The following is a 14763-nucleotide window of genomic DNA, read 5'->3' as shown; positions in this document are numbered from 1 at the left end:
ATTGTGACAAAATATTGTGCAAAATAATATACGGGAACTTAAAAGAAAAATAAACTAATTTAAAGCAAAAAGCAAAACTGATTAAATGTTCAAAATGGGACAAGGTTCCAGCAAGAGGAAATAAAAGTTGCGAACCTGTAAAAGAATGGCATAAAGAGATGTGATATGATGTGAGATTGGAAAGTGGAGAAGGAGCTGCTGCAAAGCTGCAGCAGGGCCAAAGGTCATGGTGTAGTGTGTGTGTGTGTGTGTGTGTGTGTGTGTGTGTGTGTGTGTGTGTGTGTGTGTGTGTGTGTGTGTGTGTGTGTGTGTGTGTGTGTGTGTGTGTGTGTGTGTGTAAACGGCTGCAGCAGTGTGTGTGTGTAAGCTCCATATTGCCTGTTTGGCTTCGCGTCCACGGGAGGCTGCGTGGATGAGGCTTGGTGAATCCAGAGCAAGGTGTCCACTCATTTGGGACTAGATGTCCGTGAGTTGAGTGTTAAATTTTCTACGGGGAAGTTTTTGTTAAAATGATACAAATAACTGGCTTCTTTAGGTGTGATCTGTGTCTGACGAGGGAGACTCTTTATCTGCTGGACAACTGAAGAGCTTCAGAGGAGCTTTTGTTTAGTGTTTAAAGTGAGAAGCTCCCCTCATGAAGTTTTTTGAATCATTCTAAGCCCTGAATGGAGGCATGGTGATGTAGAATTGTCAAATGGGGTTAATTCACCGTTGAATGGTTGCAGATTACTTTTGTAATACTGTATTTGACCCGGATCGTATGGAAATGTAATTCTTGCCATTGTGAGTATGAGCTGTGTATGATTGGGTTGACAGGTACATGAGCGTGAAACATATCAATCATTTTTCTTTATTTTGTCTGTCGTAAAGTCACGTACTGATGATTGACAGCTTCATCAGGTTGGGTTTCGTCCCGTGATATTAGCCCCGCTTTGTTTTAGATACAGTGGAGGGGCGTGTTCATGAGCCGACTGTCATTTGCATGTCAGTGACATTTTAGAAGGAGAAAGGAGTGCATGGAGAAGAAACAAACCCGTTGAGCAGTTCTTTTAGACAAGGGAACTCTGAGTGCACACCAGATGTGATCAGTGTGGAGTAGGGGTTTTGTGACAATGAGTTATTGTTTATATATATAAGTTCACTAAGAACTATTGTTTTACGTTGCAGGAGAGTTTTGTGTGTGAGGCATCCGAGCATGAACGGCCAGGACCGTTATGTGATTAACCGTTTTGTCTCTGGACCGTTATGTGATTAACTCGTGTGTTGTTACTTTCATAAAACCATAACCCACTTGGGTTGAAATAAGACAACTTTGAAATAAGAAATGTCTGTAGTCCTCGACAGAATTTAACGGGTTTTGTCACACCAAGTAATCTAAGGTGACGGGCGAGGGGATCTGAGGGACATAGAGATAACCGACCCTAGAGAATCATTAAGTCAGACCCCCAACCTGCCAGGGTGCAAAGGTCAAGAAGTGGGAGAACCACTTATCTGGGGAGAAGTCAGGACTCTGGCAGCCCTGACCCTTCCAGGAAAAAGACATTTGGCTAAATGAAGGTGCTACTGTAACTTCAGAAGGCCTTTATGCTGCAAAACAAACCAGTACTTCCAGAAAACCTGTTCCCCCTGGTGGCTAAATTGAGCCATGGGAAGTCCCATGTCTCAACAGGAGGGAGGCAGGGTATAGAACACAAAATATAAGTATTCCAATACATACTTTAAAAAAACTTTGTCACACCCTTTGGGGTGGTGCATGGTCGCCCGTTCCAGCTCCCTCTATGGGAAGGAGAACCATGGCAAGAGAAAGCCGGAGAGAACCACTCTCGATGTGGATGAGTGAATTGTTTGCTGAACAGATGTTCAAATTTCTTGTAAGCTGCCGCTTTCTCCTCTCTCTCCTACACAGGAACTGCTGAAACCGGGTGACCAGATCCTGATTCGAGTGGTGAAATGAAAAACATGGTCATCACCCCGTTGGGACGGCCCCTTTGTGGTCCAGATTGCGACCCTGGCAGCAGTAAAGGCTGCTGAACGATCTACGTGGGTTCACCAGTCACAGTGCAGGCTGGTAGAAGCTTTCCAGACCCTGAGTAGGCCGGAAGTCGGACGGTATCAAAACCCTTGTCCGCTGAAGAACTTACCTGACGCCTACTGACCAGCTACGGGCCTGAAGAAGATGACTTGCCCAAACTGACTGGCTACAACAAGCTGGAGAGGAGTCCGGGAGATGGAGGAAACTTTTCCACTAATGAGTCATGCTGACATGTTGGGAATTGTTCCTCAAACTCTTTACTTACATTGTTGTTGTAATTTAGGCTGTAAGTTCATCCCTGATGAAACCGGTGCTGAAGTTAATGTTACCAAAGCTATAGCTGAATTACGTCAGTTGGCCAAAGTCGTGTCAGAAGACAGACGCTCAGCAGGCACCACTTTTTGGTCCTGGCTGACTTCCGACCCCTGGACTGACATAATGACTCAAATTATGATTCCGATTATTACTGTCCTGGTACAGTTCTGTGTTTTCATTACCTGTATCATTCCGTGTCTCCGTGCAATGGTCCAAATAACCATCCAAACGTCCTTAGTCCAGTATTCTGAACTGATAACAACTTGTTTATGATGACACTGGAGTGTAGACTTCATATTGTTATATTGTTTCATATTGTTTACTGTGAAATGCTTTAAGCTTGCATGTGTCTTGGCCATGAGAGATCGCTCACTAGGAGGGTCGGAGAGGAATTTTGCCCCATATAGCCTGGGGTTTAGCCTCTCCCTTGACATATAATTAGTCGTTAAGTGTGTTATAAGCTCCCCTTGCTATTTCTTAAATGTTTGACCTTAATATGATGCTACTATTCTAAGCCTAATGGGCGGATATTAGTTGAAGTTTCAAAAGAACAGGAGGGAATTGTGAGGTTAATCAACCTTTAAATTTGTTTTTGTCCTTACGAAACTGTCACATGCTTTGTTTGAAGCTGCTCTCCATGTTAAACATCTGGAACACCTGGATTTACCTGGGGTGCTGAAACTGCCCTCCATGTTGGATCCGTCCCACGAGTCCACAGCTCCGTCCACCGACGGCAGCGTGCTGAAGGCTCTCTGGTTGGCTGGAGGCGCCACCATGACGATCGGCTCTTCCTCCCCGTCTGGGTTCTCCTGGCGGAACCCCGGCCCCAGACCCAGACCCAGACCTGGACCCACCACACAGGACTTGGGGCTGGACACTGAGGAGAAACAAGGCAAGTTCAAGACCCTGCAGACGGATCGGTTATGGTTAGGGTTTGTGAGGATATGAGGGAAACGTATGCTGTCCCTGCTTCTTGATCTTCAGGGTTAGAGTTAGGGGGTTAGGGTTAGAGAGGAGCCTGTATACAAGGGTTAGGGTTAGGGGGTTAGTGTTTGGGGTTAGGGGTTAGTGAGGATCACGTATACAAGGAAACGTACGCTCTCCCTGCTTCTTGATCTTCAGGGTGACGGTTTCTCCGGCCTGTTGCAGAAGGCTGATGGCTTCGCTCAGCGGCTTCCCCTTCAAGCTGCTGCTGTTGATGGCCAGGATCCGATCCCCCACATGGATGGCTCCGGTCCTGCAGGAAGGAGCCAGGAATCAGAAGATGATAACCCTAACCCTAACCCTGCAGGAAGGAGCCAGAGGAGGATGAGGGAGAAACAACCAGATTCAACCCTAACCCCCTAACCCTAACACTAACGGCCTGAAACACCTGGACAGGTGTGATCCGGCTCAAACGTTCTGCTGCTGAAGCATCTTCGTTGCTGAGCAACGTAAAGGCAGAAGTGACTCAGCCAACCTCGGCTACTCCAAAAAAACACACTTTAAATGCGTTAAATAAATCCCTCTGCCCCCCCACCCCCCAAACCTGCAACACGTCGCTAGTGCACAAATGTTTTATACCTTTATCCTTTATCCCTTATCCTAACTCGTTTCTGATTTTTTCTGTACATGTGTGCCACCAAACGGAGCAGCGCTCCTCACTTCATTGTATGTAAGTCATTTAATGACAATAAAGGCTTTCTACTCTATTCAATTTAGTGCTAGCTTGGCAGTATTAAAGGCCTCAAACTCAAGGGCTTCCTTCCATGCAGCTACTAATGCGAGAAACCTGAAATGTCCCTATTTTGAATCCAATGGCAAAGGAGTACAAACCTGGATGGTTTGAATTGATAATTGATAATTCGTTTTACCTGGTAACCATCAAAACTGGGTGCCCGGCCAAAGTAACCTATGCATGTTATATTTTCAAAGCAACAATTCCTGCCTAATGAACATCGCTGTCATCGGCCAACAGTTCAGGAAGAGAACCGCATTTTCCCCATTTTAGAATAGAATAGAATGCTTTATTGTCAATGTACCTGGGTACAGTGAGATTGAAAGCAGCATCACCTCTCCAGTGCAAGACAGTGCAAACAATAAGAAATATAAGAGTATAAGAAATATAAATAATATAAAAATATAAAAAAGGTTAAGGTGCATTTGAATAGTGAAATCAAGACCTGAGATCCTATTTACAGATAATAGCATATAGTTACCCATGTGGTGGAATATTGCACAGATAGTCCGGGAAAAAAGTATTGCACGGTAAAAACAGTAATTGCACAAGAAGGCATTCACATTTTATTCAGGGCGGTTATGGCTTTAGAGAAAAAGCAGTTTTTTCCCTTCGTGGTCACCAAAAATGTTGGGGAAAAACCCATCAAATGCTCTTTAACACGTTCTTTCCAACCAGGTGAATAACCGGACTGAAACTGAGTGTCTTGGACCCACCGGGGATCAAACGAGTTACCAAGTTACCAAGAATCAGACCTGAGAGATGATCCAGATTCAGTAGATTTAATTAAACAGTTGCATGTAAACAGGTCAGAAACTGAATGACGATGAAACAAATGAAACATGATGATTTTGAGGCACAAAGGATGATTCATTTTCACGATTCAAGTAGACAAAAACATCTTTACGGTCAGTATTAATCTTTTTTGAGCAGAGTACCAGTCTGCACACTTAGCCGGGCCAAGGCTAAATGTTGCTGCTCGCAGCAGTTTTGGTTTAATTGGGATTCTTCTGCTTTCGACGAAGGCGGACGCTTTTCTGCTCCTCTCCCTTATCTGTCTGCCCTGCTGCTGCTTTTGTTTGTCTCGTCTTCAGAGTCTCTTCTTTTCACTCCTCCGAAATTTACAATTATGGAATTGATTAACTGGTCTCTCAGCACAACTGAACAAATTTTTGCAACAAGAAGTCAGGGGGTAAGGGAGCCCTCTTGCCCCGATGGGACATTTTTTGCTGGATATACAATGGATTCCTACAAATACTGGAAGCCTTTGTGCATGGCAATCATGTCCATCGAGGACGTAGAAGATGCCTTCATATTTGGATTTATGATGGCAGGATTTCTCCTGATTATCCTCATGATCGGAGGAGGGGGTTTCCTGATGTATCGCCAAACGCGTAAGTCGTCGGCAGCTGTTCTGGCTCTTTCAGAGCTGCCGGGCGTGGCAGAAGGATCAAGCAAAGCGATCAACGCTCTGACTTTTACGTTTGGGGAGCAGGCCCGTAAGCTGGATGCGATTCTCGAACAGAACCGCAGGCTGGCGGCGGTCTTTGAGCTCATTAACAAGATTGATAACAACCTGGAGAAGTTGGGAGCTCAGCTTGGCCGGAATTGATCACAATTCGTGTGATTGGAGTCGCCGCTGATGAACAGGAGACTGAAAGGCAGACGGAAAATTACTGAGGCTGCCTGTTTTCAAAATAATTGCTGATTCTATAATCTGCCCTCGACAGAGCGGTCTTAGGCCGATCGCTCCTGGTCACAATCTTCCTGGTGGAATGTAAACGAGGTGACTCTGCCCCCACTAACCCTCCCCCTCCCCCACAAACACCTGCAGATCCCTGTTTCAGAACTGTACCGAGCCGCCTGATCACACCAAGCACATTTGGTTGAGAGCAGCTCTGGGGCGAATTGAAAGGTTTTGTTCTGAGATGTAGAAGCTGCCATTAAGGGTTTGTTCTTAAGGGTTTGTTCTAAGGTGTACGGGTTTGTTCTGAGACACATAAGCTGTTTTGTTCTGAGATGTAGAAGCTGTTCTACCTCTCGGCCAGCCCTCCCTTGGTAAGGGTTAGGGTTAGGGTTTGTTCTGAGGTGTAAGGGTTTATCTTCCTACCTCTCGGGCAACCCTCCCTTGGTCAGGGAGGAGATGATGATGGGGTTAGGGTTTGTTCTGAGATGAAGCTGTCATACCTTAAGGGTTAGGGTTTGTTCTAAGGTGTAAGGGTTTATCGTCCTACCTCTCGGCCAGCCCTCCCTTGGTCAGGGTTAGGGTTTGTTCTGAGGTGTAGAAGCTGCTATACCTTAAGGAATTGTTTTCAAGGGTTTGTTCTGAGGTGTAAGGGTTTGTTCTGAGGTGTAAGGGTTTATCTGAGGTGTAAAGGTTTACAGTCCTACCTCTCGGCCAGCCCTCCCTTGGTCAGGGTTAGGGTTTATCTGAGGTGTAAGGGTTTATCGTCCTACCTCTCGGCCAGCCCTCCCTTGGTCAGGGTTAGGGTTTATCTGAGGTGTAAGGGTTTATCGTCCTACCTCTCGGGCAGCCCTCCCTTGGTCAGGGTTAGGGTTTGTTCTGAGGTGTAGAAGCTGCTATACCTTAAGGATTTGTTTTCAAGGGTTTGTTCTGAGATGTAGGAGCTGGGTTAGGGTTAGAGTTTATCTGAGGTGTTTGTTCTGAGGTGTAAGGGTTTATCGTCCTACCTCTCGGCCAGCCCTCCCTTGGTCAGGGTTAGGGTTTGTTCTGAGGTGTAGAAGCCGTCCTCCCTTAAGGGTTAAGGGTTTTATCTGAGGTGTAAGGGTTTATCGTCCTACCTCTCGGCCAGCCCTCCCTTGGTCAGGGAGGAGATGATAATCGGGTCAAACGGCTCCTCGGTGCCGGAGATGGTGATTCCCAACGGACCTCCGTACCGCTGCAGCTCCACGGTGTAGATGATGCTGCCGGACACTTCCTGTTCATCTGGAACAGAAACATCTGGACATCAGACACTTCCTGTTCATCTGGATGATGCAGTCATATATGCAGCCGCCAAGACACCAGAACAGGCTGCAGATGCTCTGTCTGCATGTATGATTGACGTCCAACTGTGGCTCGTGCAAAATCATCTAATACTCAATCTTCAAAAGACAGTTTCTATGTGTTTCTCACTGAAGAAAATTAATATGCAGGAAAGATTTAAAATCCACTTAAACAATGAAGAAATTAAATCAGTAACAGAAGTTAAGTATCTTGGATTAATACTAGATCCTCAACTCAAATTTGATAAACACATAATGAAGATTTCAAATACAATAAAAAGCAACCTCAATTGTTTCAAATTAATTAGGTATATGTATATGCACGCTATGATCTTTTCTCACATTTCATATTGTGTTACAGTCTGGGCTCAAGCAGTTCCTTCTGCAATAAAGAAAATTGGTACTTTATACAATCAAGCCTTAAAGATTATGGATAAAAAGCAAATTCGCTGGCATCATTGTAACATTTTAAAGAAATATAATCTGTTGAGCTTTGACAGTTTTATTATTTTATGCTTTCTTAAACTATTTTTCAAATGTATTAAAATGTGTCCCCAGAGCCACTCTCAGTGTTTATTCAGAGACAAAACAGCAGCAGAGTCACCAGTAGCTCTACAAACTGTAACTGTCAAATACAACATTCGGACATTCGGACAATCAGCTTTCTCAGTAAAGAGCGGTCATCTCTGGAATGGACTCCCCAATGAAATTAAATTGGTATCAGAGCAGAATGTTTGCATCCATGGTTAAAAACTGGCTGAAAACACAACAGGATTGTACCCACTTTTGAAATGTTACTGTGTGTGTTGTGATGCGTGTTGAGAGGGAGTGAATGAGTGAGGGAGTGAATGAGTGAATGAGTGAGGGAGTGAATGAGTGAGGGAGTGAATGAGTGAGGGAGTGAATTAGTGAGGGAGTGAATGAGTGAGGGAGTGAATGAGTGAATGAGTGAATGAGTGAGGGAGTGAATGAGTGAGGGAGTGAATGAGTGAGGGAGTGAATGAGTGAATGAGTTAAGGAGTGAATGAGTGAGGGAGTGAATGAGTGAGGGAGTGAATGAGTGAGGGAGTGAATGAGTGAATGAGTGAATGAGTGAGGGAGTGAATGAGTGAGGGAGTGAATGAGTGAGGGAGTGAATGAGTGAGGGAGTGAATGAGTGAGGGAGTGAATTAGTGAGGGAGTGAATGAGTGAGGGAGTGAATGAGTGAGGGAGTGAATGAGTGAGGGAGTGAATGAGTGAATGAGTGAATGAGTGAGGGAGTGAATGAGTGAGGGAGTGAATGAGTGAGGGAGTGAATGAGTGAATGAGTTAGGGAGTGAATGAGTGAGGGAGTGAATGAGTGAGGGAGTGAATGAGTGAGGGAGTGAATGAGTGAGGAGTGAGGGAGTGAATGAGTGAGGGAGTGAATGAGTGAGGGAGTGAATGAGTGAGGGAGTGAATGAGTGAGGGAATGAATGAGTGAGGGAGTGAATGAGTGAGGGAGTGAATGAGTGAATGAGTGAATGAGTGAATGAGTGAGGGAGTGAATGAGTGAGGGAGTGAATGAGTGAGGGAGTGAATGAGTGAGGGAGTGAATGAGTGAGGGAGTGAATGAGTGAGGGAGTGAATGAGTGAGGGAGTGAATGAGTGAGGGAGTGAATGAGTGAGGGAGTGAATGAGTGAGGGAGTGAATGAGTGAATGAGTGAGGGAGTGAATGAGTGAATGAGTGAGGGAGTGAATGAGTGAATGAGTGAGGGAGTGAATGAGTGAGGGAGTGAATGAGTGAATGAGTGAGGGAGTGAATGAGTGAGGGAGTGAATGAGTGAGGGAGTGAATGAGTGAATGAGTGAGGGAGTGAATGAGTGAGGGAGTGAATGAGTGAGGGAGTGAATGAGTGAGGGAGTGAATGAGTGAGGGAGTGAATGAGTGAGGGAGTGAATGAGTGAGGGAGTGAATGAGTGAGGGAGTGAATGAGTGAATGAGTGAGGGAGTGAATGAGTGAATGAGTGAGGGAGTGAATGAGTGAATGAGTGAGGGAGTGAATGAGTGAGGGAGTGAATGAGTGAGGGAGTGAATGAGTGAGGGAGTGAATGAGTGAGGGAGTGAATGAGTGAATGAGTGAGGGAGTGAATGAGTGAGGGAGTGAATGAGTGAGGGAGTGAATGAGTGAGGGAGTGAATGAGTGAGGGAGTGAATGAGTGAGGGAGTGAATGAGTGAATGAGTGAATGAGTGAATGAGTGAGGGAGTGAATGAGTGAGGGAGTGAGGGAGTGAATGAGTGAGGGAGTGAATGAGTGAGGGAGTGAATGAGTGAGGGAGTGAATGAGTGAGGGAGTGAATGAGTGAGGGAGTGAATGAGTGAGGGAGTGAATGAGTGAATGAGTGAGGGAGTGAATGAGTGAGGGAGTGAATGAGTGAGGGAGTGAATGAGTGAGGGAGTGAATGAGTGAGGGAGTGAATGAGTGAGGGAGTGAATGAGTGAGGGAGTGAATGAGTGAGGGAGTGAATGAGTGAATGAGTGAGGGAGTGAATGAGTGAATGAGTGAGGGAGTGAATGAGTGAATGAGTGAGGGAGTGAATGAGTGAGGGAGTGAATGAGTGAATGAGTGAGGGAGTGAATGAGTGAGGGAGTGAATGAGTGAGGGAGTGAATGAGTGAATGAGTGAGGGAGTGAATGAGTGAGGGAGTGAATGAGTGAGGGAGTGAATGAGTGAGGGAGTGAGGGAGATTGTGGGATTATGTGACTGTTTATTTTGTGATTGTTTTTAAATAGATGTAATTGTATATTTTGTATTATAGGTCCTAGATATTGTTGTATTGTATTTTATTGTTAGAAAAGCCCAACTAGGGACAGGAGTTGCAAATTAGCAATAGCTATAAACTCTATGTGCAGAACATCAGTTGCTGTCATTGTACTGAAACTATGTTTAAACTGCATTGTCCCTATCAACTAAACCAATAAATAAATAATTCCTGTTCCTCTGGAACAACAACATCTGGACACAAACGTGGAATAAAACCAGATTCTAAAGGGTTTTCAGGATCATTTGTTTAGCACAAGCTACCACTGGTTCTGAAAGGGCCTGAAGGATTCTAAAAGCCCTGTAAGGGTTGGGAAGCTACGTAGATTTGAAGGTTTTTCTGGTTCAGAGGAAGAAGAACGGAAGCTGAACCGACTCCTGCAGGCCTGGGGGGGGGGGGATGTAACAGAAGCACTCACTGAACTTCAGCAGCAGATTAAAGTGCTAGAAACCTTGTATTAATGTATGTATTAATCTGAATAAAACATGACGTTTCTTCTCCTTCCACAGTGAAATGTTGTGATCATCTGCCTCAGCAGCTCCACATCATCTCCAGGTCAGTGAATCTTGGAGCTTTCACGCATCTCCAGATGCACTATGGGTAATTTCTGCTTCAGGTCACCTGAAGTCTCGTTAGCATTAAACATAATCCGAGTTAATGCAGTTATGTACGATACGCAGCTGGAACCGCTGGTGCAGATCGTGAACAAACAAGCATCATGGTTCAGGGTTTTATTTCAGCCATGAATGTTGTTGCAGAGAAACTTAGAAACCAGTTGGGACGGAGAAACGTTGGACCTTCAGGTCTGAAGCTGCTGCAGATGATTCTGGATTAGTCTAAATCTCTAGCTAGTCACATAAATCAAGTCAAGTACAGTCAACACTGAACAAACTGAACAAACACTACAGAATACCTGAGTTGTCTTCGTCTTTGCGGATCTTGAGTTTGACCAGCTCCTCACACTGCTGCAGGATCTGGACGGCTTCCTCCATGGAGCAGCTCTCCACCCGGACGTTATCGATGGCCAGCAGCTTGTCCCCCAGCTCCAACGTCCCTGTCCTGGTGAAAACAAGACATGATGTTATCGATGGCCAGCAGCTTGTCCCCCAGCTCCAGCGTCCCTGTCCTGGTGGAAAACAAGACGTGGACAGTTTTCAGAAGAATCCATCCATTCATGTTCTGTAATGTAATGGGAAATTTTGGTATAACAATGTTTTTTGCTTTTACACAAATCCTATTTTCAAGTGAACATTCCTTGGCGAGGTCAAGCTCCTTTGACACAGAGACTAGCACGGTTGCCATGGGCGATATTTTGTCTAGTTGTTCCCAGCCTGCCCACTATAAGATATCGTGTCTCTAAACATCTTCAGCTCACTCAGGACTGACTGTTCGTCTGACCGGTTGTACTGTGTGACTCCATTCATGAATGCTTCTCTTTTCATTAAAACTCAAGAAAGACAGCTGACGTGTCCTGACATTCTTTTTTGAACACTTTATTGAACGAACAACAATTTTTGCCACCACAATTTGCACAAACACATTTACACAAAAGACGGAGGTTTGACCTCTGACGGGTCAGTTCACAGAAATCCCTCTTCTATCTGAATCGGGTTTTAAACTGAGGTCTAGTGGGCCGGATTGGCCTTTGTCCCCAAACACTGGTGGCGCTGACAGAGGCATGCAGGTTTGCTGGACGCCATGTTGCTGCCTAAACGAATTGCTGTGTGTAAATGTGATGCTCACACTAACAAATCTGATCTTATCTCTCAAGGGAAATGTTCGAGCAGACGCAGCTGCAAAAACTGTGTCAAAACAACCTTTATCTCTCCAGATACAGGCTGTGTCCCTACTCCTTCCTTCCTCCGCTGTGACCTCGGTTGAGATTGCTGACCTGCAGTTAAGGGCCTCACAGCCTGAAAAACAGTCCTGGGAGACAGCAGACTGCAGGGTAATTGACGGGGTGTGTCTACCCAGGACTTTTCTTTCTTTTCCCTCACTATGCTAAATTGACACACGGATTGGACCATGTGTCAAAGGGGGGGATGGTAAGTGAAATACGAAGACACTGGTTCACGAGAGGGCTCACAATTTATGCTACGGATTTTTTGCAAAATATGTGTGATTTGCTCAACAAATAATGTGGGGAGGGGGTTAAAGGTGCCACAGGCGGCTCACCCTGATGTAAAACTAATCTACCTGTTACCTGTGTCCAGGTGAGTTACCTGTGTTCAGGTGAGTTACCTGTTTTAGGGTGGACTGGTTTGGACTGGTTTCAGGTGAGTTACCTGTGCGCGACGCTGCCCTTCTTGATGTCGGAGATGATCAGCGGGTCCCCTGGTTTCCTGTTGGACGGAGCTGCAAACACAAACACAAGAATTAAACACTGGTGAACCAGAGATTCACCATTCCTGATGAACCGGAATCAGGATCAAGTCAAAGCTCCTGAGCTTCTTTCACGACTAGTGAGTTTATCATCATGACTAGTGAGTTTATCATCATGACTAGTGAGTTTATAATCATGACTAGTGAGTTTATCATCATGACTAGTGAGTTTATAATCATGACTAGTGAGTTTATAATCATGACTAGTGAGTTTATAATCATGACTAGTGAGTTTATAATCATGACTAGTGAGTTTATAATCATGACTAGTGAGTTTATAATCATGACTAGTGAGTTTATCATCATGACTAGTGAGTTTATAATCATGACTAGTGAGTTTATCATCATGACTAGTGAGTTTATCATCATGACTAGTGAGTTTATCATCATGACTAGTGAGTTTATCATCACGACTAGTGAGTTTATCATCATGACTAGTGAGTTTATCATCATGACTAGTGAGTTTATCATCATGACTAGTGAGTTTATAATCATGACTAGTGAGTTTATAATCATGACTAGTGAGTTTATAATCATGACTAGTGAGTTTATAATCATGACTAGTGAGTTTATAATCATGACTAGTGAGTTTATAATCATGACTAGTGAGTTTATCATCATGACTAGTGAGTTTATCATCATGACTAGTGAGTTTATAATCATGACTAGTGAGTTTATAATCATGACTAGTGAGTTTATCATCATGACTAGTGAGTTTATAATCATGACTAGTGAGTTTATAATCATGACTAGTGAGTTTATAATCATGACTAGTGAGTTTATCATCATGACTAGTGAGTTTATAATCATGACTAGTGAGTTTATCATCACGACTAGTGAGTTTATAATCATGACTAGTGAGTTTATCATCATGACTAGTGAGTTTATCATCATGACTAGTGAGTTTATCATCATGACTAGTGAGTTTATCATCACGACTAGTGAGTTTATCATCATGACTAGTGAGTTTATCATCACGACTAGTGAGTTTATCATCACGACTAGTGAGTTTATCATCACGACTAGTGAGTTTATCATCATGACTAGTGAGTTTATCATCATGACTAGTGAGTTTATCATCATGACTAGTGAGTTTATCATCATGACTAGTGAGTTTATAATCATGACTAGTGAGTTTATCATCATGAATAGTGAGTTTATCATCATGACTAGTGAGTTTATCATCATGACTAGTGAGTTTATCATCATGACTAGTGAGTTTATCATCACGACTAGTGAGTTTATCATCATGACTAGTGAGTTTATCATCATGACTAGTGAGTTTATCATCACGACTAGTGAGTTTATCATCATGACTAGTGAGTTTATAATCATGACTAGTGAGTTTATAATCATGACTAGTGAGTTTATAATCATGACTAGTGAGTTTATCATCACGACTAGTGAGTTTATAATCATGACTAGTGAGTTTATAATCATGACTAGTGAGTTTATCATCATGACTAGTGAGTTTATCATCATGACTAGTGAGTTTATCATCATGACTAGTGAGTTTATAATCATGACTAGTGAGTTTATCATCATGACTAGTGAGTTTATCATCATGACTAGTGAGTTTATCATCATGACTAGTGAGTTTATCATCATGACTAGTGAGTTTATAATCATGACTAGTGAGTTTATAATCATGACTAGTGAGTTTATAATCATGACTAGTGAGTTTATCATCATGACTAGTGAGTTTATCATCATGACTAGTGAGTTTATAATCATGACTAGTGAGTTTATCATCATGACTAGTGAGTTTATCATCATGACTAGTGAGTTTATCATCATGACTAGTGAGTTTATCATCATGACTAGTGAGTTTATCATCATGACTAGTGAGTTTATCATCATGACTAGTGAGTTTATCATCATGACTAGTGAGTTTATCATCATGACTAGTGAGTTTATCATCATGACTAGTGAGTTTATCATCATGACTAGTGAGTTTATCATCACGACTAGTGAGTTTATCATCATGACTAGTGAGTTTATCATCATGACTAGTGAGTTTATCATCATGACTAGTGAGTTTATCATCATGACTAGTGAGTTTATCATCATGACTAGTGAGTTTATCATCATGACTAGTGAGTTTATCATCATGACTAGTGAGTTTATCATCATGACTAGTGAGTTTATCATCATGACTAGTGAGTTTATCATCATGACTAGTGAGTTTATCATCATGACTAGTGAGTTTATCATCATGACTAGTGAGTTTATCATCATGACTAGTGAGTTTATCATCATGACTAGTGAGTTTATCATCATGACTAGTGAGTTTATCATCATGACTAGTGAGTTTATCATCATGACTAGTGAGTTTATCATCATGACTAGTGAGTTTATCATCATGACTAGTGAGTTTATCATCATGACTAGTGAGTTTATCATCATGACTAGTGAGTTTATCATCATGACTAGTGAGTTTATCATCATGACTAGTGAGTTTATCATCACTGACTAGTGAGTTTATCATCATGACTAGTGAGTTTATCATCATGACTAGTGAGTTTATC

The 14763-nt window shown here is 43.2% G+C and overlaps 1 protein-coding gene across 1 annotated transcript in view; it reads right to left on the bottom strand.

Annotated features, from left to right (window-relative positions):
• grip1 (glutamate receptor interacting protein 1) overlaps positions 1 to 14763 on the bottom strand; it is a 128877-nt gene that overhangs the window by 23026 nt on the left and 91088 nt on the right. The window contains exons 15-19 of the mRNA XM_061714321.1: positions 12139 to 12208; positions 10767 to 10912; positions 6867 to 7011; positions 3445 to 3584; positions 3015 to 3224 (exon numbers count right to left, since the gene is read on the bottom strand). Coding sequence (XP_061570305.1) covers positions 3015 to 3224; positions 3445 to 3584; positions 6867 to 7011; positions 10767 to 10912; positions 12139 to 12208 — 711 coding nt within the window. The remainder of the gene's footprint in view (positions 1 to 3014; positions 3225 to 3444; positions 3585 to 6866; positions 7012 to 10766; positions 10913 to 12138; positions 12209 to 14763) is intronic.

This window comes from Cololabis saira, chromosome 23, assembly GCF_033807715.1.
Source record: "Cololabis saira isolate AMF1-May2022 chromosome 23, fColSai1.1, whole genome shotgun sequence".
NCBI classification, from domain to species: domain Eukaryota; kingdom Metazoa; phylum Chordata; class Actinopteri; order Beloniformes; family Belonidae; genus Cololabis; species Cololabis saira.
Note: the sequence above shows the minus strand (reverse complement) of the source record. Positions and strands in the feature narration are given on the sequence as shown.